A 25,238-nucleotide genomic window follows, 5' to 3' on the forward strand; every position below is an offset into this window, starting at 1 on the left:
CCCTGTGGCGGGCGGGCAGCGATGGCGGCGGCCGAGGTGGCGCGGCAGGTGAGAGCGGCTCGGCCCGGGCAGGGCCGCGGGCGACGGACGGCTCGAGCGGCGGCCCTCGGGGGTTTCGGGGCTCCCGTAGGGGGAGCGGCGGTACCGCGCAGCGCCCGTCCGTACGGCTGCGGAGGGCCCTTCCGCGGGTGGCGCGGGAACGGTGCGGGGTTCCGCAGAGTCCGCGTACAGAGAGTGTCCGACCGCACGTGTTTGTGTGTCGGTGTGTCTGTCCGTGTCGGTGTGTGCGTGCGGGCCTGGGGTCTCATTCCGCGGAGCTGTGCCCGCCCACCCCGCTGGGAGCCCCGGGGGGCTGTGCTGCGTCCGGTGCCGCACCGCGGTGCGGGGCTGGGGGAGCGGCGTGCGGCCGTGCGGCAGGGCAGGGCCGTGTGCCGGCATCGCCGGGGAACGCCGCTCCCGGGAGCAGCCCCGACCCGCGGCCCTTTGGCACGGGCGTCGAGGAACGGAACCAAAGGCGGTCGGAACGGCGGTTTTCGGAAGCGCTCGCGTGATGCGGTGCGCCTGAGAGCGGGCGGTGCTCGGCCCTTCGGTGGCTGGCTGGATGCGGTCCATTGCTCCCACTCTCTTTTGCTCTTCCTTTGTGCTCGTCCTGCTGGGCTGTTAGCAGTTGAGCGAGGGAAAGAAATGCAAAGTCTTTACCTGTGCTTGACGTTCGTGTATTGCGTTTGTTTCATGGAGAGCGTCATCGCTGTCTGCTGGGTAATTGCAAGAGAGAATTACGGACCTGAACATGCGAGAATGAATTGGTACGAGCGTTGCTCTGCTTTGTTGTTGAATTGGAGCCAAATGCAGTCTGGGGAAGAGGATGCCACAAGGCCAACGTCAGGGGAAGGGATCTGATGCTGTTCTTGTTTAAATGCGATCTGAAAAGCTGTTGTATGGACAGGGCTGGGGACCCTCCCGGCTTCGGGATCTGCTGTTTGCCTCCTGGTGTGGGCAGCCCTGCTGCAGTGCAGGAATTCCCGGCCTGGTTCTCAGCAGAGGCAGCAGCAGCCATGCTGAGTGCTGTGCTGGGGCTTCGTGGGCGGCTATGCCTCAGGCAGGTTTCTCTGTCCTGCTCTGGAGCAATGGTGTGGGACCCCCCTGGTGCAGAAGGGTCTGGGTACTGCTCTCATGGCTGTTCATCCTGAGGGCCCTGTAAAGGTTGAGAGAACTGCAGTCTGAAACTTATGCTTTTTGTGTAAGCTGCTATTAAATGTGAGGCGCTGTTAGGCTTGGAGTACACTGTTATAGCATCTCTGCATTTCCTATATCGTTCTGGTACTTCTCTGTAGGAGTTGGGTCAGTGGTGTCTGTGGCGTGGAGGAGCCTTCAGAAAAGATGTGAAAATCCTCCAGAGATGGAGAAATGAAACAAATTATTCCCGAGGCCGACCTTTAGTTTTGCTCTGAGATAGCCCTGCCTGGCAGTGCAGCAAGAGCACATGTTGCTCTTTTTGTTCTTTTAATCTAATCACACTTTGCTGCTTCCTCAGCAATAACAGCCTGTTCTCCTCGGAGGTCGTTCTGCACGTGTGGGGAAAAACACAGTATGGGCATCTTGAGGCAGTGCCGGCACTCACACTGCCTTCCCACTGCCCACCTTTGCCTTTGGTGCACAGCCAGGCCAGCTCAAAGCCAGAGGAGGTGCAAGAGCTCTTGGCCATCCATCTGACACTCGGTAGGGCATGGGCAGCAGTGACACCTCCATATCTGCTTCTAGTACACAGGCTCTTGCAATGTCCTGGCCTTGCAGGCTTCAGGCTGGGGCATCTACAGCTGTGTGTGCCACATAGCTGTGTTTGACATGGTGGCTCAGCTGCTGCAACCGAAAATCGCGTTTTGCAGCTCTCGTTTCCTGGCCTGAGACAAATGTGAAAGGTTCTGTAACTGCATGATAAAACCACAGGTGAGGAGAAGAGGAGTGCACAGGAAATGACTCGCGGGGTAAATGCCTCCTCCGAGCCAGAGTAGTTTAACTTTGACTGTTTATTTTTCTTTTCCATCTGGATAGCGCTTATATTTAGGGCTGTGGAGAAGATTTGTTCTTAATGAGAGCCCACACAGCCACCCACGCTTCCTGGAGAGAGCAGCGTTCAGACTGCCTTCCAGCGTGCAGGTTGAGGGCTGTGTATTACAGATACTCGTGCTGGCTCTCCATCCGCAGGAAGGATGCTGTCTGCAGGCCCTGTCCTCCTGTTTCTCCTTCAGTGGGGCAGTGCACTCCCTTTCCAGGGAGGGAACAGCCCCACACACGTTCCAGCACTGCGTTGTTGTTTGGGTGAAAGCTGCTCAGTAAGGTCTGGAGGCATAGTGCTGGTGCTGGGTGAGCATCTTGGCAGGAAGAATCGGGCTGATAGACAAAATATGGCTGTGGGGAAACACAGTTACACATTGCAAGGCTGTAGATACAGTTAATGACTGAAATCTATTTGGATTTTCACATTTGGGGGAATAAAGCTGCACCAGCAAACCAGCAATCACACAAGGACTGGTGCTTTGACAGCCTGCTGGAGTAATGCACTCCCTGGAGATGTTTTTCTAGCCTGAAACACTGGTGTAGTTAGCAAAGAAAAACAGCACGCTTGTCCCTACAAACAGGTTTATTTACGTTAAAGCAGGGTTTTGAAGGAATAAATTGAGAATTATACCCCTATGAACAGTTGCCTTATGGCTGTAGTATCTCATGTGAGCCGATGATGTGCCTAAATGGCTGGAGGGGAATTTTCTACCTTTGGCCCCTGAATAGCTTATTAAGAAAAGAGCTTTTGATCTGGAGAGAGAAACACCTTTCTGGGGGCTGCAGGAGGAGAACGTGAGACAAGCACAGATCGGCAGGGTTGTGGCACTGCCTGGCCTTGCAGACTACCCCCCTTGTGCTTTCTTCAGCAGTCTCCACATCTCCTGGTGCTCATGGCTGTCCTATGAATCTGAACAGGCTCGGGCTTGCAGCCTGAGGGGAGGGAACTGCTGTGTTTGGCAGCTCAAAGGCTGCATTCTGTGTTGCTGTGTGCTGCAGCAGCGAGCTGTGCAAGAGCCGTGTTTGGGCTGTTCAGATACCAGATGGAGGTACAGATTTCCTCATTGTTGCTAGCTTGTTTCTGTAATCATAGCTGTAATGTGAATTGTAATAGGCTCATGTGAGGAGGCATCGTTAATACCTTCCTTTGCTGTGGAGATTATTTTTTGTTTTCAGCATAAGGTGAGACTTGAGTCTCTCAATAATTACTCAGGGAACAAACGTTTGTCCACCTCTCTTCCGACCGTCATGTTTGAGCATTGAACGCTTTGCACAGTTCAATATTGTTCTGGCACGGCTACCATCTCGTATAAGGCAGATGGGGTGTTTTATGTGTGCTGTTTGGGTTTGTTTTGGAGAAGGGCAGCGTGCACAGGCAAGATTTACAGTGTATGTAAAATCTGTGCACGGACTGTGTAGTTGGCTGCACTTGGGAGGTCTGCAGGGTGTGGAGAGAGAAGTGTATTTTGCATGAGAATGACACCAATTGTGTATTTTTCCTTGCATTTCAGGGTGAAGGCTGTCGTACTGTGCCCCTTTCTGGACACGTAGGATTTGACAGTTTGCCTGACCAGCTGGTTAATAAGTCAGTTAATCATGGGTTTTGTTTCAACATCCTGTGTGTGGGTGAGTATTTCCATCTGGGGAAGTTCTGTTGCTGAAAAGGCCTCTGCAGCTGGGTGTAGCTTACAAGTAACAGAATTAACAAAGTAGCTTTGATTTTAAACTTCCAATCCCTCTGTTCTGTCTGTTCTAAATAACATGATTTACTGGTGCCCTGGGAAATCCCTGCTGGCGTTATGGAGTATGGCTTTTTACCAAGCAGTGAACCATAGGAATAAAATGCCTAAAATCCCACGCTTTTATTATGATCTCTATTTGCCTGGTGTGATTCAATTTCATATTTCTAAAAGCAAAGAGGTACTCGTGCTGGAGAACTTTGTTCAGAGGTCTTGTGTGGTTAGATATTGAATTATTATTATAATTATTTTAACAAAATACCAGTCGTGTTCCTCTTAAAGCATTAAAAGCTGTTTTTTGGTGTTTTTTTTTTCCTTCCTTTAGGACATACTTGAATTAAAATAGTGCCTGGCCACACTGTGGTGGTGTGATTGCCTGTGCTGCCGTTACATGTCTCAGCTGGGGTCAGCCCCACACCACACAGAGGCTGCCTGTCCTGCTCTGTGAGAGATCTGGCACAGGGTGCCAATCTGGGACAGGGTCCTGTGTGCCCAGGGCAGGGTTAAGTCTGAGATGAGTGAAGTGCAGAGAGAGCACTGCTAAATGGAGCTGAGAGGAAAACTTTCCCTGACAGGGACGTTCCCGTGAGATGATAAACTTTGCTGACAAGTAGAGGTCACTGTCAAGCTGAGTCAGTAGGTGGTTTGTACTGTACAGGAAAGAGATGCGGGCTCGTGAAACTCTCGTGTCCCAGAGCTGAAGTTTGACAGTATTTCCTTTTGCACACGTGGAGCTGCTGGTTGTTTTCCTACAAGTTATAGGTGCAGCAGCGGATGGCTCCTGTGCTTAAAGGTTCCCCTGGATGTGTGGAAAGCAGTTGAACACTTCTACTTTTCTCTTTGCAGAGCAGCATTGGAATGCAGTAATTGCTTGTCCCTCTGAGTAACAAAGACCTGCCAAGATCAATATGCATTAGTTATTAATGTCAATCTTTTATGAATAGTAGCAACACAGACATGGTTGAGTCTGAAATAAAGAGGAGAGTTTATTACATAGAAAAATGTAATGAACTCCCTTAAAAAAAGATTTGCAAATGTTTAGTTGACAGACACCTACTTTAAGGTGGCTTAGCAGAGCCTCTTTGAAACTGTGGTAACAAAGTTAAACTCCTAGAAAGAAAAAAAAAAAAAGCTCCCGGAATCCATCTTTCATTTAGACTGTTGGGTCTCACTTGTGCAGCCTGAGTTTGGGGTGAAGAACTGAAACAACATAAAGCAAATGAGGCTTGAGGCCAACAAAACAGCAAATAAGTGAACTGATGACATAGGCTGCTGAACGTGACAGAAGGGCACTTTGGTTCTCTCTGTTTTTCAGCTGTGTGTGGTGTTTGTCAGGGGAAGAATCCAGTGACAGCTTTACTCTGCGCCATGCTGGAGCTGAGCCACTGATTCCTCCAGCTCCTGCTGGAGGAGCCAAGGAAAGCTGCAAAAATGGCTCTCAGCAGAGCGTCCAGATTAGAGCAATTTTTAGCTGTTCTCCTGCTGAAAGCTGTCTCCTCTGTCAGACAAGAGCCAAAGATAGAGCAGCTGAGCAAAGCTCTCAGAAGTTAGGGGTTGTGGATGGTTTCTCTGATATTCCTCAGCACAGCCATTTTCTTCCTGAAGCCTCTGTGCTGAAATGTTCATCCGTTAGTTCAGTACAAAGGCTGGGGAAGTCTTTGATGGTTGAGACATTCTGTGCTGGATGAGATGGTGGAAAGAGACGGGAACAACGAGCTGAGGTTTTCATTTGGTAAATTTTCTCCGTTTTGGCCAGATCATAGCTGTATTAGACTAGCATCACATTATAAGCAGGAGTTTCCTCCTTCCTCCCTCCCGGAATTTGCAAGGGATTTGTGCTAAGCAGCCTACTCAGTGCCGTGAGAAACCACTGTTTTGCTGTAGAAATTACCTTCTCGTTTCCCAGAGGTATGCTACAGCTTTGAGGCCTCTCACAAAGAATGATTCCTGTTTTTCTCCTTCTTTCCTTTGCATACTCAGTAGCTCCCAGACTGGACACAATGGTTTCTGGCTTATTACTTCCCAGCATTCAGTTTGTGCTGGAATTACCACCCCAGCCAGACTATTTCACCATGCATTACGTTCAGCCCCACGCTGGGTCTCCAAAGGAGCTTGGAGATGTGGGAGCACTCATCGGCTGGGAAAAGGAGGGCTGTGCACAGGTTTCCTCGTGCCATCTGCTCTCCAGCAGCAGCTCGCTGTGGGGTGATGAGATGGAATCTTGGAGGATGCCAAGTGATTGGTTTTGTAGTCGGTAGTGCAAGCAGCTGAGTACAGAATTTCTCCAGCTGAGGAGCCACAGATCTGTGCAGCAGCAGCGCAGCTGGGAGGCCGCAGGGCCCTCTGTAGCTCTTCAGCATCATTTGTGGACCCGTGTTCCTGCCCCTGGCAGCCTGGCTTTGCCTCACCATTCCGCCTGTCAGATGAGAAGAACTATTTTCTGCTCTCCTTGAGAGACAGCCTTATCAGGCTGCGCTGCCTCAGGGCTCGTCCTGACAAACCTGCTACATTGGATTAGCTCCCATTTCTTCACATGAAAGGGCTGTGCACACATAGACGTTTTCTTTAAGATGGCATTATTTGATATCTGGAGCCGTGGTTGTCAGTCTGGGGAAGAGCAAATGTTGCTCTCTCTTGAAAGGACTCTGCAGGGGTTCAAACGCTCCCTGCTTTTGAACAGCTGAGTGCTCTGAGGGCTCTTGTGTGCTCCTGGAGAGCGGGCTGAGGGTGACACAACTGGGGCTCTGAAGCCTGGAGGTGGAGGGGCAGCAGGCAGCTGTTTGCTGGGGGAAAGCAGGTCGAATCACCAGACCCAAAGAGGTTCAGCTTTTGCAGCAGTGGTGTTTAGCTTGCAGGGTGCTTTGGCAGCGGTGCCCCATGTCCAGGGCTTGGCTGCCCTAAAATCTGCCCCATGCTGAGAAGGCACAGTGCTACTGGGTTTCAATGGCTGCCAGAGCTTTCTGGCGCAGAGTTAACAATAAAGGTCACCATTCCTACCTTGTCTGTCCTCAGCACTTTGCCAGCCTGGAGAGCAGACTGCTGCAAGGTTGCATAATGCTTAAGTACAGTTTTGGAGATCAAATCTAAGCCTGACATCAGGCAATAATCTCCCTGCCAAGGACGTCTCTTGCTTGATTTGCATACACTGCTGCTTTTTCCATGGTAAATCTGCCTCCCTTAATCCCCATTCATCATTTCTGGTTTTTGGAGAAGATTCCAGCGCTGCTGGCTGGAGCGAGTGCAGTCGCCTTGTCCTTTTCATCAGCCCATCTGTTCCATCTGGACTCCCATCCTTCCAAGCAGCACTTGGCAGTGGTTACATCTCCTAGCCAGCAGGGAGCTGCCTCTGTTTCGGGCAGAAACTCCTGGGAGGCTCGGAAATGCTCTGTTCTGTCAGTTTGCCCTTCAGAGTAGCACTGCTCCAAGTTGCATTTCACATGGCAGAGCACTTCATTCAGCCTGATACTGTCTCACATCATGCTCTTGGAGCCAGTGCCATGGTTTCTGTGGCTGAGTTGTTCTTGGGCAGCGGGACGCACAGTGCAGAGCCCTCTTTGTACACGGCTGGAATGCGCATGCTGACCTGGCTGTGGTGGTGGCTGGGCGTTCTGCTTTCTATACATGGAGCTGTAGGTGTTTGGGTGGGAAACTGTTGCCTCTGCAGTCATGTCTTAGCAGTTTAGAAATTCCCCTTTCAAAAGGAAAACTTCTTGAATTCAAAGTCACCTTTGCTGGCCCTGTGTAGCATGCAGGAGATGGGAGTATAAAGATGTACTCTATCTTCAGCATTTGCCTCCATCTCTGCTGCACTGCTGCTGCTGAAAACCAGATGTGAAATTGGTTTAAAGTAGGCAACAATTAAGAGATGGGAGATGTATCTGAATGTGTCTGTCTTGTCCTCAGGTGGATGCTTTGCATCTTAAAGGAGGAGGGAGGCAGAAATAAGGGGCAGTTTTCAGTGTATTTTGCCTGCCATTCACAGGGACCTCATGTCTTGGCTGCAGAGGGCAGTTCCCAGCCCCACTCTGTCATGCTGCACCTCTGTCATGCTGTCAGCAGCCACAGGGCTGGGTGTGGGGCTGCTGCCTGTGGGATGGAGTGCAGGGCAGGAGAGCAGCTGCCTTGTCCCCAGGAGCCCGCTGGGGATCTATGCAGCTGGCTCCCTGCTCCATCCTGCCCGCCCAGGCAGGAACCCTTGGCAGGAGCTCTGGAAATGCTGCCGCCTTCTCAAGCTGTTTAGATGTCTGTCTGGGTGTGTTTTTTTGTGTCTTTTTTTTTTTTTTTTACATTGCTGTTTTCCTGGAATCCCTGAGAAAGGCCTGGTGAGGTCATGCAGGCTTTCTCATGTTAACTCTTGAAATCCTTACCCAAACCACAGCAGTGCTCCATGCTTTGTGCACCCACTGGTGGAAAGTGGTACCCTTACATCCCAAACAGGGTGGGATTGCAGCAACTCACACTGCTGGTGCTGACTCTTCTCCCCCTGGGGCTGTAGACAGGTCAGTGTGAGGAGCCACCGGGTTTGCACCTAGCACAGTGTGGCACTGGCTGCTGGCTGGCTCCCCAGGCGCCTTTGCAGCTCAAGGTGTCTGTTGACTTTCTTGCTGCCTTCTGGAAACTGATATTCAGTCCAGGCAGTCAGATGGTGTGCAGTTCCCAGGGCAATGGAGTTTTGCGCTACCCTGTGCTTCAGCCTCGGGCTGGAGAAGTCTCCTCTCGGACCAACAGAGAGGAATTTGCCTGCTTGCAGGGGTGAGGCACAGGGATTTGGATGGAGGAGGAAGGGGAGGAGCTTCCCCTTATTGAATTGGGCATTTCATGCAACTTTGGATCTATTGCAGAGCTTGAAGCCTATGAAAACGAGCAGCTCTTTTCTTCTGAGTGAAGTAGGAAAATATTGATGGTTTTGTTGGATGCAAGACTTAGGGAAGGAGGGAAGGCTGCTTCAGTGAGACGCAGCCCCCTGGTGGGCCTGGAGCAGTGGGTGGGGTTCAGCTGCCTGCTGAAGTTACACCAAAAGCCAGAAGAGCAGCTCTGAAATCATGGTTTCCCCAAAACACAGTGGTCCTCCCAGGGCAGCAGGGCAGCCTGCTGATAGGTGTAGTGCAAAGGCAGATCCTGTGGACTTGGAGGGCTGGCTCTGCTGTCAGTGTGGCAAGGGAGGCTGCCCTGTGGAATGAGCGCAATGGAGGTTTGTTTTGTTCTCCATGGGATGTATCTAAAACAAATTTAAGACTGGTCTCTCAGATTTGTCTGTTCACGCCAGATAAGGAAACAGCTCTCTGTTGATAGATGGAATCCAAATAACAGTTCAGTGCTGCAGAGCTTTTAGAAGCAGATTTTTGAGTGTAAGTTGCACAGCCCCTAGGTGTATGGAAATGAGATATAAGAGAAAATGCCCCTCCCCAGGCTAGAAGGCTGTCCCCCAACTCAGCATATTGTGGGTACAAGAAACCAACTGCACAGCTTGCTGTAGGGTAGGAACCGACTCAGTGTTTCTGTACTGAAGCAAGCTATTTTAGTGACTGCTAATTACAGAAATACTAACCTGGAGCATCTGTTTTAAGAAGGGGCCATGGGCCCCATTTCTCCCTTCCTCTCCTTGCCTACTGATGAAAGCAGCATCTTCTTTAGTGCATTATGGGTATCTGCAGGATTTGAGTGATGCTTTCCCCCTTGCCTTTTCAACTCTTTCTTTTCATCTCTCTTTTCTTGTGATATTAATGGCCATTAGACTGTGAAATGTAATTTGCCCAGAATACAGACCTCCCATTGTACATGCCTTTCTGCTTGCCAGACAATCCCTTCGGAGCATGAGATCTGCTTTCATCTGCTACAGTTTCACCCTTGTTAGTGTTTGAATTAACAGGGTTTACTGAAAGGGCAAGCCATGTTAATATTCAACAAAACATTCTGTCTCTCTTTTTCTCCAACAGGGGAAACTGGCCTTGGTAAGTCCACTCTCATGGACACGCTTTTCAACACCAAATTTGAAGGTGACCCAGCATCTCACTCACAGCCTGGGGTCCAGCTGAAATCCAGTACCTATGACCTGCAAGAGAGCAACGTCAACCTCAAACTGACTATTGTAAGCACAGTGGGCTTTGGGGATCAAATCAACAAAGAGGACAGGTAAGAGAAAGGCAGAGACGCTGTAGCATGACCCAGTTCACTCATGCAGGCTTTCCTTTTGTATCCTAGCTGGGCCAGACTCTGCTCTCCTCTTTCCTTCTTATAAGTTGCCCATGTCATCTTTTGGGGATGGGACAGGGAGAAAAGAGGAGAGAGGCTGTGGTGTGTCATCACTGCTGCAGCTATCAGAGCAGCTTTTGTTACGCTGTCAGAACAATATCTGGCCCGCTGGTAGCCTTCTGCCCAAGTTCATCTGGTGGGGATTGCTGAAATGCTGCAGGGCATTTCTGTGCTCTTTGCCTTGTGCTGTACTGAATGCAAACTTGCAACCAAACATCTGGTGTGGACCAGTGACTGGTTTAATGGCCACTTCTGGCAGGCCACTCTTCCATCTCGCCTGTGGAAGCATGATGAGTAATCATTGAAATGTAATCTGGGGAAGTATCTCTGGCAGCTCATGTCCCAGCAGGACCAGAGCATGGTGGTGAAGGAGTGTGTAATTCCACCAGGTCCTCTCTAATGTCCATCTTCACAGAGGCATTGTGATGGAGTTTGCTTTGTTGTGGGTCTGTTGGATTCTCATTTTAGTTTTAAGATGCACTGATGTTCTTTGCATTGCAAGTCTGACAAGCTCTGTATTTCAGATGGACTTGGAAAGGAAGTTGCAGGGTTTTTCTGCCTTAGAACACCGGGCAAAGGTAGTAGTGAATGGAGATGCATCTTTCACCTGTAGGAATTGGGACTGTGAGAGCAGAAAGCCATTCATTCCCTGGGTGCAAGCGAGAGTTACACACTGCTGCCAATGAGTCTGCTTTACCTTTCCTTTGAAAAGCATCTCTCCCTCTCACATTTTGAAGTATGAGGCCACTTTCTCTGGAGGAGATTAGTCTGTAGTAACCCACAGCCTCTGTAGCCCCTGTTAGTAGTGTTTCTCCTCTCTGCTGAATTGTCAAACAGGCTGATGGAGTCTGATGCAAGACCACATCTTCTTGTCAGTGGTGCAACATTTATATTTCATATGGGTGAGGAGGAGGGGAGATTGAGAGAATTGGTCCTGGGAAGTGAATAGCTAAGCAGCAGCTCTTTTTTAAAAAGCTAGCAATGGAGTAGAGGTGGTTAACCTCTGTGAGATGTAAAAATCTTTTTCCTTTCGTCAAAGCTACAAGCCCATTGTTGAGTTCATTGATGCTCAGTTTGAAGCCTACTTGCAAGAAGAACTGAAGATAAAGAGGGTCTTGCATAATTACCATGACACCCGGATCCACGCTTGCTTGTACTTCATTGCTCCGACAGGCCACTCACTGAAATCCTTGGACCTGGTAACAATGAAGAAGCTTGACAGCAAGGTAGGCAATTTTAACTGTTACTGTGCAGGTCACTGTGTACGTGATGGAAATGCTGCTGCTTTTCCAGGGCTTGTCTCTCCACCTGCATAGCCCTTATGCTATGGCCCCGTTGGCAGATGCATCCATTAGACTTACTGAGTGCTTTTAAGTTTTTGTAAGTTGTACTACAGACTTGGAAAAACTACCTGGAGCCAACCTTAGGACTTACCTCTCTGTTTCTCTCTAGGTCAACATTATTCCGATAATTGCCAAATCTGATGCCATTTCCAAAAGTGAGCTGACCAAGTTTAAAATCAAGATCACAAGTGAACTGGTCAGTAACGGGGTTCAGATCTACCAGTTCCCAACAGATGATGAATCAGTGGCAGAGATAAATGGAACAATGAATGTAAGTGACTCTGCTTCCTGCTCTCTCAGAACAGGTCTGTCACTGTAGGGGTGGTGGCCTATATTGGAGAATGTTCCTTAATTCTACTTTCCCTTTTATTTTGTCTCCTAAGAACAGAGGATCATGTTTTTGTAGTGTCATCCTATGCTAGCAGAGCCTTGAGGAAGGCTACTGGCTCTCTGGCAGGCTTTTCTAGTCAGAAAGCAGATGGAGTTTAACCCCTTCTTTGTCTTAATGCATAAGTGTTGAGGTTCGTGCAGGGAATTGGACAGATGGTGAAGTCTGGCCATGCTGGGCATGGCCAGTCCTGTGTTGTGAATAATCAGATGAATATTATCTGTCTGCAGCAGTGAGCAGACTGTCTGTAGTCTCTGTTCTATGCTCTGCATTTTTCACACCAAACAGCCTTGTTATCCTTGATGGGTGTTTTCTCTCCCAGTGGCCTCTCTCTTTTCCAAATGTCTGCTTTTGGTCACTCTCAGAGTAGGAAGAGAAAACATATATGATGCTGTTGTAGGCATTCTGGGTTGTATCAACTGATGCACAGAGAGATCAGCTCTTTAAATCCTCTGTTAAACTGATGCAAATCATGATCACCAGGTGTTACAGTTAAAAAGATTAATGCAGTGGAAGGGCAACATAGGACTGTAACAGCAAAGGGACCAGCATGGATAGGATGGTATTTCAAAGAGAAAGTAAAGATGCTCACCCATCTCTGAAGATCTGGGCTTGCAGGAAAGACTCCACAGTGGGGGGATCTCCAACCAGAGATCCTTCCCCCGTGGCAGTCAGCCCTTAAATAGGGTCTAAGAGGGGTGCAGCCAGGCTCCATCCCTTTCTGTCACACAGCTGAATTGCTTTCTCCTGTGCTCCCAGGGCTGACCCAGTCCTTTCCCCAGGTGATCAATCAGTGGTTCTGGCCGTGATCATACACCAGATTTATGGGGACGAGGCAGGCTAGAACCTGAATGAAGTCAAGGCTCTTTTGCAGACCTGCAAAACTTGTATCTAGATATTAATTTTACAGAAAACAAATCTACTCATGCTGCAGGTCAGGAGATGTGTTTGTGGAGGGACTGAGAGCAGTAAAAGAGCTAGGGTGGAATGCATGAGGTCTGTAACTTAAACTGCCAGTTTTAATCACGCTTGAAATTGAACAGCAAACTTCAATTTTGCCAGCTGCCCTCACCTTTGTGTTTGTGCTTTTCTACAGAAAGCTTCATTGTCTTTGTCTGTTACAGATTAATGTCTTTGAAAGGTTATAAATGCTCAAGTTGTGCTTCTTGCTGAGCAGCAAACATTCTACATCAGCTACCTCTTCTTTTTTTTCTTTTTTTTTTAATGCAGGGAAAATTGAGACTGATCTCTTGATTAGTTAATGTTTTGCTTATGACCTGCTTTGATTATCTTTACTATGACAAGTAAAATTAGGTTTTAAAATATGCAAACTCATTACTTAATATGCATTCTAGGTTATTATACTGATGCATAAGGAATTCTTTTCAGAGTATTTTGCGTTCAGAGTTGACTTACTAAACAAAGAGGAAACAGCCTGATATGACAGAAATGAAGATACAAAATCTGTGCCATTCTGATCAGAAGAAGTATTTAGCTAGGAACAAAGGTGTCAAGTGCAGTATTTAGATACCAGTTGGATTAAACAAATCTTCAGAACAAGATGCCTGATTTTGCTTGAAATCAATTTGGTCTTTTTGAGCACCTCACTGTATGTATGTTTACAAGAGATGTAGAGAGCACTTGAAAATACTCTCCAAAATGCTTTGGATCTCCTCCCATCCAGGTTTTATTCTTAAATCATAATACAAAAAGCAATCTCTGCTATTCTTTCAGCTCCCAGCTGGCTTTTCCATTTTGAATGAATTCATTTAATTACTGCAGAATATATTCTCCCTACACCTGGTAGTTAAATGAAGCCATGTGCAACTATATGAGCTGTCTGCTCCACATGGTGGGAGCTGGAACTTACTTTTAGAAAAGGAAATCACCAGCACTTTCTGCCTAGCAAAAACAGCAGCTGAACAGTTGGTACTGGTAGGTGAACCTCTAGCAGAATAGGCCTAGCTCTGTGCTGACACTCATCCTTCCATGTGCTGGCATGTCAACACGATTGTAAAAGTAACTGTGTGAAGGGTGCCTCAGGAGACTGCGGTGCTCAGGGCCTCCTCACAGCCCAGAACAGCCCCTCCAGACTGACCACTAAGCCCTACTTGTACTGTTGTGTCCCTCGTGAGAGAGTTGTGAGGCCAGGCAATAAAAGCTGAAGAGCCCATCTTTGAGAGTGCTTGCAGGCAGCTTTGCTATTTGACTGCAGGAGTCACACTCTGAAAGTAGAAAACACCCCGAAATCTTTTTCTTGTCCTGTTACTCACTTCTCCGTTATTTCAGATCACCTGTGAAATTAAAACTTCTCTACTTACTTCTGTAAACAATCTGGGGTCACTGATCTTCCATACATTGGCAACCTGAGGCACTTTAATTGCCCAGAACCAAGCACAGTTTAAAGGCCCCAGCTAACAAATGTCTCTGCACAGAACTCAGCAGAAGGGTTGAGTGCATGGAGCTGGCAGCTTTATTTTTAAGTACTGAAACCTTGCAGTCGACTTCTCTGCAGCTTGGAGGAAGGCTGTATGGTTCCCAGGAGCAGGCAGAGGTGGGGAGAGACCTCATGTATTGCACAACAGACAAATGCAGCAAAGATAGCAGAGATGGGGTTTTCTCGCCTGAGTTTGGGGAATGAGGGGTGAGCTCTGCTGAGGTGTTGGGAGCAGTTCTATTCCAACCTGGCTGAATTTGTACTGGGAAAGTCTCTTAACCTCTCTACAGAACAGGAGAAGAACCTTCTTTACATAGAAGTGACTATTCTGTGTTTCTGGGTCACAACAAGCAAATTCCTCCTTGTATCTAAGCATCAGGTACTGGAAACAACTGTCTCTTATGGAGTGTGGCCTGGCTTAAAGAGAGTAGCGAGACACAGTCGAGTTAGTGGTACCAGCTGTGCTCTGCTCTCTTCATGGTCCCTTCTTGTGACTATGATCCCTCGATTCAGCCTCCTTTGCCCTCTTGCTGTACAGCCATCAGTATCACAAGGACTTTATAAGCCATCAACATGCCTTTGGATTTTTCAGAACCTGAGAAAAGATGCTGTTTTGATAAAGGAGCAGTGAGGGTGAGCCCCAGCACATGCTATGGGCAGCGCCAGCTGGTATCAGTACTGGGTAGGCTCACTGCAGCTCAGCAAATGTAGGGTCCTTCCCAGCTCAGCCAGCAGCAGACCTAAACGGCAGACCTGAACAGTGGATGCAGAAGCTGATAAAGTGCAGGGACGAAGCAAGCAGGGAGAAAACCTGTTAATCTGGGTAGAAGGAGAGACTTCAGTTTTCTGATTGGATAGAGCAAGTTATCTTGTGTTCTGGTATGAGCTGAGGGAGTGGGAGGGGGATAAAAAAAAAGGCTTGTTTATTGCTTCTGTGCTTGTGCAGATGTTCTCCTCAGCCACCGCAAGCCCCTGGGACAGCGCCGCAGGCAGAGCCGCACAGCGTTGTGTTCCAGCTGTCACTCTGATGCTAGTTTTGCACTGGCTCATCTCACCTGAGACCCTGTGGCTGGGAGGATCAGCCAGGTAGAGGACATAGAGTGGTAGCACTAACAAGGTTTCCACAAAGGACCTTCCCTTCTCCCCCTTGTCTTGGGCTAGCAGCCAGTGATTAGACTCCCCAAGATTAGCGTGTGTGTAATGAGTGTCTTGCACAGTGTCTGTGCTAATCTCTGTGTGCTATCCAGTCAACCAGCTAACAAAGGTTGTATTAAATGTGTTCCAGGCCCACTTGCCGTTTGCAGTGATTGGGAGCACGGAGGAGTTGAAAATAGGAAACAAAATGATGAAAGCTCGTCAGTACCCTTGGGGCACAGTGCAGGGTGAGTCAAGACGTGAAAATTTCATGACATGAATGGTGACGTTTCCACCAGGAGGCAGTGGACTCGCTCTTGTAAGAGGAGCAGGGACCTGCTGGACTTTAATTTCTCTTGGAGGTTATCCTTTGTGTCCTTGTAATGGTAAATCCTTGCGTCAGGACAATAGCAGCAGTGTCCTCTGTTCAGAAGGGCTGTTAAATCTACTGGGGGAGTGGCCCAGCGGGGAATGTGAGAAGAGACCTTTGTTTCTACCCGTTTCTTACCTTTAATGTCTTCTTACAGTGGAGAACGAAGCTCACTGTGATTTTGTGAAGCTGCGGGAGATGCTGATCCGTGTGAACATGGAAGACCTTCGTGAGCAGACCCACACACGGCACTACGAGCTGTACCGGAGGTGTAAACTGGAAGAGATGGGTTTCAAGGACACCGATCCAGACAGCAAGCCCTTCAGGTGGGACCCCTGGAGTAGGAAGGAGAGCTTGAGGGAGGAAGCATTGCTGGATGCACTGAGTGTTTGTGTGTGTCCTCGGGAGAGCATATAAAGAACCAATGTGGCAAGAAAACCTGCCAGGTCAGATAAATCTAGACTTCAGCAAAGGTGTTGGCTGAGGGGGAGAAGGTGAAAGCACAGAGAGCACTTGCAGGACTGACTGAAATGGCAGACGTAACAGTGTCAGTGCTGCAGGGATACTGAGGTGCCCATCTGAACGAGTGTTTGTTGCCAGCTGGTCTCTCTGAATTGCCCAACATTCAGCATATAGGGAAAGTACAACAGCTTACATACCTTGGAAATGATTGGATAAAGTGACTTTGAGCATACATGGGTGGGTGGTAGGAAAGCAGTATTCATGGTGAAAGCCTGATTTGAGAGACTTGGGGAAAGTAGAGTTTGTCTTCAGTTGTATCACAGGGCTTTTCTTTCTCTTTAGCTTGCAGGAAACTTATGAGGCCAAAAGAAATGAGTTTCTGGGTGAACTGCAAAAAAAGGAAGAGGCAATGAGGCAAATGTTTGTCCAGAGGGTCAAGGAAAAAGAAGCAGAGCTGAAGGAAGCTGAAAAAGAGGTGAGCAGTACAGTACTTGTCTCTTTGTGGTTATGCATGATATACTTCCAAGTAGGCAGCTGCTGCCACACACACTACCTGCAGTGTGGTTTAAGTTTAGTTTATTAAAGTTAGTTTATTAAGAACTAACAAACAAACAAACAAAAACAACTAAAGTTTAATGTGGTACATTAATGTACTTGTCCTGTAAGGTTGCCTTGTGCAGCTTAGTGTGCCATGAAAGTGCCATATACTTTGATTCTGACTGACAGCTTTGGCATGCCAAAATTCAAGGAGAGAAACGGAACCCCTGATACAAGCTTGTAATGTAAAAATTATACCCATACAACTTTCTTAGAGCTGGGGAGGGGCATGAAAACCCACTACTGCATTTTAAAAGAAATAAGGCCAACAACTCTGTTAAGAAAATGAAGTGGATTGATTATTTATTTATTAGTGATTATGCTCTCCCAGTCCTCTGCTGTTAGTCTGTGCACTGGTTCCTCACTAGAATAGTGCTTGTTGTGCAGGATGCTTTGGAAGAAGACTTTTCCTGCCCTTTGTCTATGCATTGTTGGTCAGGGTGCAAGAAACAATGTAAAGTCCAACAGAGATTTGTGGGCTGAGATCTCATGAGAATCCTCTGCCTTTCTTCTGTGAACAGAGTGGCTGGTAGAGTTCACCTCTCTCTTTTCTCTCTAGCTCCATGAAAAGTTTGATCGTCTGAAGAAGTTACATCAGGATGAAAAAAAGAAGCTGGAGGATAAGAAGAAATCTTTGGATGATGAAGTTAATGCATTTAAACAAAGGAAGACAGCAGCTGAATTGCTCCAATCTCAGGCTCAGCAGGCTGGAGGATCACAAACTCTTAAGAGAGATAAGGAAAGAAAAAAGTAAGTTGTTAACCTGATGGTATTTGCTGCTCTTTTAATATTTTCTGGGTATTCGTATCTCTTTCCCAACCTAGCCAGTCCTTATCAGAGGAAGGTCTGCAGACAGATACAATCCCTAGTAAGTCTGAGTGGTAGCTGGATGTATTTTAGCTCCACGTGTCATCCTCAGGAGCAGGGAGCACAGTACCAGCCTCCCTTACTGTTTGCTGACAGCATGGAAGAGAATGAACTTTGTTCAGTTTACTGGGATTCCCTGCCCTTCCTTTGGTCTGTCAGTGTCTCTAAGGAAGTAGGAGGTTAGGTGTGGTTAGCAGGAGTATCCTGCTACCTAGAGAGGAGTGTGTCCTATTTTAGGGTCTTGAATAGATTTAGAAAAAGCTTTGGAAATTGTTCAGGGAACATAATAGTATTGAATTCTTGAATCTGCAAAGAGTAAGTCTCTGAAAGCAGTAGTAGTCTCTACAGCCTTATACCAAAATTTGACCTTCCCAGGAGCAGTGAGAGATAATGCACAGGTTTAGAAGGGTTCCCCATGCAAGGGAATGGCGTGACAGGATCTGCAGCCCCTTGTCAGTGTCTCATGCTCTGGGATATCTTAATGTTCTGTGGTTCCTCAATAGCAACCCAGCTGTGCAGCTGATTTACCTAGCAATGAGAAGTGGTACATAATCTGAAACGGAGGGCTGTCCCACTTTAGCATGTGTACAAAGAGCAGCGTGCAGATAGATGAGTGTCTGTTTTTTATACCACTGTTGTATCATCCCCTCTCTGCACATTCATGAAGCAAATCCATAGTAGATCCTGCCTGTACAAGGCAGTTTTAGTACATGGGGAACTGCTGTTAATATAAAGAATATGGCACATGCCCAGATAGCTGAGAGGACTGCTTGTCAGGAAAAATAACCCTTAACTGTTATACTTGGAATCAAGTGAGACAGGAAAGACCCAACAACCAGAATCAGATCCTGTTTTAGTCATTTTAGTTTTGAGCTGGAACTGCTACAGTGTCAACATTCTTTTGCAATGAGCAATTAGTGCTCCTGCCCTTTTCTCACTTGTCCATTCCTTTTTCCAGTGCGTATTTTGATTTGCCTTTTTGAATTGCCTTCAGGGGTTTTTAATGTGCTTTTGTACTGAGGAGCCTGAGGCTAACTGGGCCAGACTTTTCTCCCCAGCCTTTGGGAGGAGTACACAGCTGTGTTTTTTTCATGCTTACAGCTCTCAGATGTCTGCATACTGAGGACTGCAGACTTCTGAGCTGAGATTAGTCCAGGTCAGGAATGCCCAGAAGGGAGATGACATGCCCTTTACTATGAGCACTCAGTAGCTGTGCTCCAAGTCACATACTTGTTCCTAGAAGCAGTTCTGGTCTCAGAAGCACTCCTGACATGAAACATACTCCTATGAAAATGCACTGGTACCATCCTTGTTGATTAATGCTGGGGCAGGGTGAACTCTGTGCAAGTGGTAGATCAGTGCTTGATTCAGGCTTGGGAAGAAATTAGGTTGTCTCTCCCTCCTCCTGGAAAGCAACAGTGTTAAAAATGGCAGAGCTTTCTTCACTCTAACCTCTCCAGTTGCCCTTAATGGTTCATTTTTATGTTTAGATCATAAATCTCTATAACAATCCATGAATTTCACAAGCCAGTAGCTTAACTGTGTCTTGTTCAATAGTGGCTGGCAGTACAGTAGTCTTTTTCTTTCACAGATTACTCTTTTTGACCAAAGCTCAGTAGTTTGCACTAATCATGGCTTGGTTTCTTTTTATTATTTTTACATCATCATCATCATCATTAGCTCTTACATGTATGCTGTTTTACAGTTAACTGCTGTTTGGCTGCATGGTGCATGAGGCACGTTGTCCTGGTAAGCGTCATTAACATATATAGACCTCACAGTGGGATCAGTTACAGTTCCTGAAAAAGCAGACCCTATGCAACTCCAGAAGCCTCTAAGTGTTATCATCTCTGTCTTATTCTGCTTTCACCTTTACTGTACGGGCTTTTCACTCTGTTTCTATAGAAAGCTGTAGAACAAGGATGCCATGAAGCGTGTCTTCAAAAATGTGGCAGAGTTAAATGCAGATGGAATCAATATCTGGACATTAAATGTGGAAAGATAAGGATTAGGCCCTCTTCCTTATAAATGTTTCCAGCAGTTTGCTGTCTCTATCTTTCTGACTCCCTCAGAAATAAATGAGATTCTTAATCACATAGGCCATGTCGATACTATGGCAACAATTGCTATGGAGATGTGATGATGGAGCCCAGCTAGCCTGCAAATCTCTTTCCTTCCTTCTCCTTCCTTTGCTCCCACCCCTTCAAGTCACAGGGTTAGCTTGGTTACAGTGCAGGATACAAACTAGTTTCTATTTCCTCCACTCCCAACAGATGGTAAAGTCTGCCCAAACTAGAGTTTTCATTTATCCTAAAGCACCAGAGAAAGAGTGTGTGAGTATTGTCGATTGACTGTAGTTGATTTTCTAAAATCATGAGAGATGTGGAGTGTTCAGCAGATAACGGAAAGCTCTGAACATAGACTAAGACACTTTATGACATTTTCAGTGCTGCAGCGGGCTGCCCTGTGGATGGATATTCACTTGTAGCAGGCACATGTCTGGAGTCATGCCAAGTGTGTGTGGTTTGGGTAAGGCTAGTGGAAGGAGAGGGCTGTGCTCAAGCTGTGGCCAGAAAGCCTGCCAGAGCGCTTTGCCTCCGATTGAGGCCAGCATCTGAGTCTCTGATGAGTTTTGCCAGGGCACAGAGGGTTGCCACTGAAGCAGAGCTCTGTCAGCAGGGTCCCACTGTGAGTCTGTCCAGAGTGTCTTTGTCTCCACATTAGTAGGGATATGAAATGACTAGATAGTCATTGGCAGGCTTGTCGAACAGAGAAGGGTGTCTGAAAGGGTTTACAAACATAGCCATAAATAAGCATCTGCAGTGGGAAGTGCAAAGTGAAGGCTAATTTAAACAAGGATGTCTAAGAAATGCACCTGCCTGGCAGGAAAGCATCATTATTAGCTAAACTGCTAATGACAGTGGGTTACTTACAGCTGTGCTGATTGTTTTTAAATGAGCCTTTTTAATTTGCTGTTGATTCTCTGGTGAGAGGAGAGGGAAAGCTTTTAAGGGAATGTCTTGCTTCTTGACAGAGCAACAGTATCTATTACCCAGTATGAGGACAGCAGCATCCCCAGCCTGAGCACAGGTTTCCCTGAGGTGGGATATGTTGGAGCAGCAGCATTTAATTATAAAACATCCTGACAACTCAGCTTCTAGGCCAGCTTTCCCTGCACACAAACCTAGGATTTACGTTTGCTATCAGACAGAATCCTAACTATCTTGTGGTCTGCCCTCAAGTGGGGAACAGCTGATTAGCCAATTCCATACCTCTTATCTCCACCAAGAGAAGTTGAAAAGCGAGTACACGTTATGCTGTCAGTGAGAGGTGTTTGAGTTCAATTTCAATGGGGCAGAAGAGCTTCAGAAGGGTCCTGCACTGCTGTCGTCTTGAGCAGTCTGGTAGAATGAATGCCTCTGCTGCCAGCATAACTGTAATACAATGAAAAGACCAATTCTGTGCCTTCCAGGGTCTGAATGTGGATAAATAAACTCAAAGAACATCAGTGTTCATTCTGGTGCTGAGTATGAAGGCACAGCTAAAGTGCAGTTGAGAGTGAACATTACTGATTTCTGTTGGGATTGGATTGCTTTTGGCAGCCCGTGTAACTGTACACTGTTGTGTGTTAGGCTTGGAATCAAATAAAGATCTTTGTTTCCACTGTACAAATGCAGACAGTGCCTTTTTCAATGGGCATTTGTCCTAGTTGAATTAAATATGTATACATGGTACTTTTTCAGAATTCAGAATAATACTCTCAATATTGATCCATACAGTATTGCAGGCCCCAGTGTTTTGCAAGGGTATAAATAAGTCACCATTGAGGAGTTCTGTAGCTTGCAAAAACTGTGAAAGGATTGTTTTAGAGAAGCAATGTGGTTCATCCCACTGCTGAGTGTGTGTGTGTGTCTGCATAAAGCATGTTTTGTAGTCAAATTAAACTTTATTAACACATAGCAACATTTCCTGTTTGTGTGTGTGTGTTAGGAAGCATATTTGTGTTTTTTTGTTGGTGTTTTTTTTTTCATTAATCCATAAAACCATTAATCTGCCTTTTTCTTTCATTTTCAGTTCGGGTTTCCTGTAGAACCTTTCCCTTCGCACCAGAAGCGAATGCCCCCACATTCGGTTAACACGCAGCCATGCCATTGTGCCTGTTTGCTCACCTTTACTCATTGCTCCCTTCCTGTGCTCACCAGTCTATTCTAAGCCACAGTCCGCACCCTTGGCTGTTCTGGGTTACAGTTGTTTCTGTGAAGAACTCAGCAACAGCCTCTGTGGAACTGGCGAGAGATGCTTGTGGCTGATAACTCCCCCTCTGGTCCATAGCAGCTGCCAGGCGCTTGTAGCATCACCACTTCTCAGTTACCAGCTTTTTGTCTCTCCCCTGCGTGTTGTGCCAGGCTGCATGGTGGCAGCAGCTGCTCAGCCGCGTGCTTTTCGTGCCACCAGGGGTCGACTGCAAACGCAACGCGGTGCGGTGGTGTCCAGAGATGGGCTGCCCTCTCACCTTTTAGTTTGCAGTAGCTAACCTATCATTGCCCTGCTGCGCTGTCATGTGCAAATCAAATCATCTGAAAGGACTTTTTGCCAAACTTTACGTCCTCGCAGGCGTGACAGCCTGAATCCAATCCTCAGTTCCCAAGCCTGGGAGATTTTTCAGACTTGGATCCATGGTTTGCAACTAAGTGTTCTCTGAATGCTGCAGGGGTCACGAAGGATCTCCTGCCTTGTCTTCTTCTCAGTGTGCTGGGCTGGATGCACATCCTGGATCCAATCTCAGGGAAAGCTGGTCACCTTGCTGTACACACTGTGTAGAAACTTCACTGTGCCTGTGAAGAAAGATGATGACGTTTCTTTGCCTTTCTTCTCAGTGATTCCAAAAATTTTTCAGTTTAATGCAAAAAGTACCACCTTTATTTTTTTTTTTTTTTTTTTTTTTACATCTGTTTAGAAGAGTGCAGATGTTGGCAAGTTGCTTCTTATATTTTCTATTCAACAAAAGCCTTGTTCTAATGCAAGATTTGCACTAAAAGAGGTGTTTGCTCTTTGGGGCCAGGAGTTCACCCAGTGGCCGAGTGCAGCTGCAGTTTGCCTGCAGGTGTCTTTGCTGTGTATTTCTGGATGAGTTGTTTGTTTGTTTTTTAAATAAAGCCTTCATCAGACAGTGAATTCTGGTTAACATTTACTTCTTTTGTTTTTCTTTTTTTTGTTTTCTTTGCCCTTCTTTTACAGTAACCCATGGCTCTGTACTGAGTAATTATCCCTGAATACAATGGGCTGGAATGGACCTTCATTTACTTGTTAAATCACAGGGTCTAATAAAACGTGACAGCATTTCAGCTGTAACCTTTCCATGGTGTTACTCTTGCTCTCTGCTATACTCTTGTTATGAACTTGTCTTACTATGTACTGGTGGTTATTGCTTTATTAAATAATATAAAATGAGTCCTAACAAGTTTGGGACACTGCAGCTTTAATTTCTCTCTCTCTTTTTTTTAATCCATACAGTTAATAGCCTCCCCCTTTCTCTCAGTCCCTCTCTATCCAGAAAACGTAAAAATAAGTTCTGTGAGATGAGTTATTTTTGCTGGCAAAATAACAACACGGTTTAAGTGTATTTATTGGTGACGTTAAGATGACACCACCACCTTTGATTATCAAATAGTCAAGAGATTAGAAAGTTTTCTTCATACTTGGGGCCATTTTCATGACATCATTTATCCTTTACTATTTTTATTTCTGGATAATGCTATGTAAAGACTGGCATTTAACGGGCGTTTCCATTTCAGTCTTGCTAGTTGTGATCCTCCAGTTGCACTGTGTGCAGGCAGGGGGAATCCACATGTCCTGAAACATCAGGGTGTGTGCTGTTGGAACTGCAACAAAAACCCTCCAAGCCCAGAGGTTTTTGAAAGATAAGCAGGTGTCAGAGCTAGCCAGGATAGGTAATGCAAGCCACTGCTGAGGATTTTTGTAGGAAGGTGTTGTTTGGGATGGTGCTGAAACCTCACAGGCTTCATTTTGTGTTAGCAGGCTGGCTGCTCATGCTAACAGGCTGCAGCCTGGCCTTTCTCTTTGGGGCAATCAAGGCAGCTAGAACTCTTGATTGCAATGTGTTGTCTCAGTTTTGCTATGAATACAGTTTTATTTCCTGTACAACTCGTGTTGGGTTTTTTTTCTTTTAAAGCAAGTTAAACTAATTTGAGTGGTTTGCTTCATTCTTTACTATTGAGTGCCCCCTTCCAAAACCAGTCAGAGGTTTCAAGATTATCTTTTAAAAGAAGCATTTAATGCAGGTTTTTTTCTTTAACCCATACTGCAAGTTACTGGTTGTTCTTCCTGACCATTTGCCTTATTAGAATGCAATTAAAAGTATTTTAAAAGAAAAAAAGTGTTTTACTTGTGTGATTTCCATGAAGGTGCCATGAGATACATGACCTCACAGAAGGAGGTTCCGCTCTCCTGTCAGCTGTTTTCATGTTGCATCTCTTTTCTCTGCTTTTTGAATGTCTTTCTCTTTTTTGCTAATCTTCTGTTGTTTTTTTTTCTCTCTTTTCCCCTTTCTCTCTCTGTAGCTTTTTTTAATCTGTCTTCGCCAGCTGCACGGGGTCTGAGGGAGAAGATTGCCACTTCTAGAAGAGGTTAGGGGTCCTCTGGCTGGGGCGGGGGGGACAAATTTCAGTGTTAGTGTCGGGGTAAGAAGCTCTGTACTGACTTGCATGGTATCTAAATGAGGTGTCCTGTGATCTGTGTGACAGGATAGCGGGGGGCTGGTGGGTTACCCGCGGGTTTGGAGAACACAGATGTGATGTTTGGACTAATGATGTAGCTAATACATTTTCAAATACTGTTAGGAGCATTTTTTTTTTCTTCCTAATTATGTCTTTAATAATATAAATGTTGCGGGCTTCCACGGGGCTTGGAGCTGGGGGGTATTTTCAATCCGCTGTCATTGGGTTGGTTTGGGGAACTGTGCAAATCTAAAGGAACGTGAAACACGGTGCGACGTGAGATGGTGGCAGCAACAAAGTATTTAATTTTAACAGAGAAATAAAGTCACAGCTGTGTGTTTTCACTGGTGTCCGTGCCCTTTCTGCCCAGCAGCCTTGCTCCCACGTGGGCGGTGGGGTTATCTCACAGCACCGCTGTGAGGCGGTAAGGCCCATTTCGAACAGCAACTACGGCAGCCCGCGCTGCTGCGCTCTGCCGTCGCGCGGGGTAAGCTGCCCGCTGCCCGGCTGCCCGCCGCCTGCTGCCCAAGGTGAGCCCGGCGCGGCGCGGCGCGGCGGCTTCCCGACAGGCGGCCGCTCCGTAGGCGCTGCGCACTCTGCGTAGCCGCACGGAGCGCCGCACGCTTCCCGCCGCCGGGCGGCGCCCTTCCGCCGTGGGGAGGGCTCTACGCTCTCGTGCCGTCTCGCGATGTTTCGCGCGGCCACGTGACACAGAGGCCGCCGGTGCGCTCCGCGAGAGCGGGGCCGGGTTCGGTGTGGAGAAAGGAGGCGGGGGGAGGAAGCGTGCTCCCGCGGGGCCGGGCCGTGGGGAGTGGGGCCGGCGGGGCCGGGCCGGGCCGGAGCAGGCCGGGCCG

The 25,238-nt window shown here is 47.2% G+C and overlaps 1 protein-coding gene across 5 annotated transcripts; it reads left to right on the forward strand.

Moving 5' to 3' along the window:
* Window positions 1–24,728, forward strand: SEPTIN6 (septin 6). 5 transcript variants are annotated; one of them, XM_042876453.1, is made up of 11 exons: window positions 1–48; window positions 3,570–3,684; window positions 9,734–9,929; window positions 11,089–11,275; window positions 11,502–11,663; window positions 15,503–15,599; window positions 15,879–16,047; window positions 16,526–16,658; window positions 17,340–17,530; window positions 19,353–19,396; window positions 21,722–22,822. In XM_042876453.1, exons 1-10 carry the CDS (start codon window positions 22–24, stop codon window positions 19,354–19,356), a joined length of 1,281 nt encoding a protein of 426 aa, XP_042732387.1. In that variant the 5' UTR covers window positions 1–21; the 3' UTR covers window positions 19,357–19,396; window positions 21,722–22,822. The 5 variants fall into 5 exon arrangements, with proteins under 5 accessions (XP_042732387.1, XP_042732386.1, XP_042732384.1 ...); XM_042876452.1 differs by lacking the exons at window positions 19,353–19,396; window positions 21,722–22,822 and adding an exon at window positions 24,229–24,728; XM_042876450.1 differs by lacking the exons at window positions 19,353–19,396; window positions 21,722–22,822 and adding an exon at window positions 22,886–23,130.
* The last annotated feature ends 510 nt before the right edge of the window (window positions 24,729–25,238 follow it).

Source organism: Lagopus leucura, unplaced genomic scaffold (genome assembly GCF_019238085.1).
Source record: "Lagopus leucura isolate 7727_CA_CO unplaced genomic scaffold, USGS_WTPT01 Super-Scaffold_100016, whole genome shotgun sequence".
NCBI lineage: Eukaryota > Metazoa > Chordata > Aves > Galliformes > Phasianidae > Lagopus > Lagopus leucura.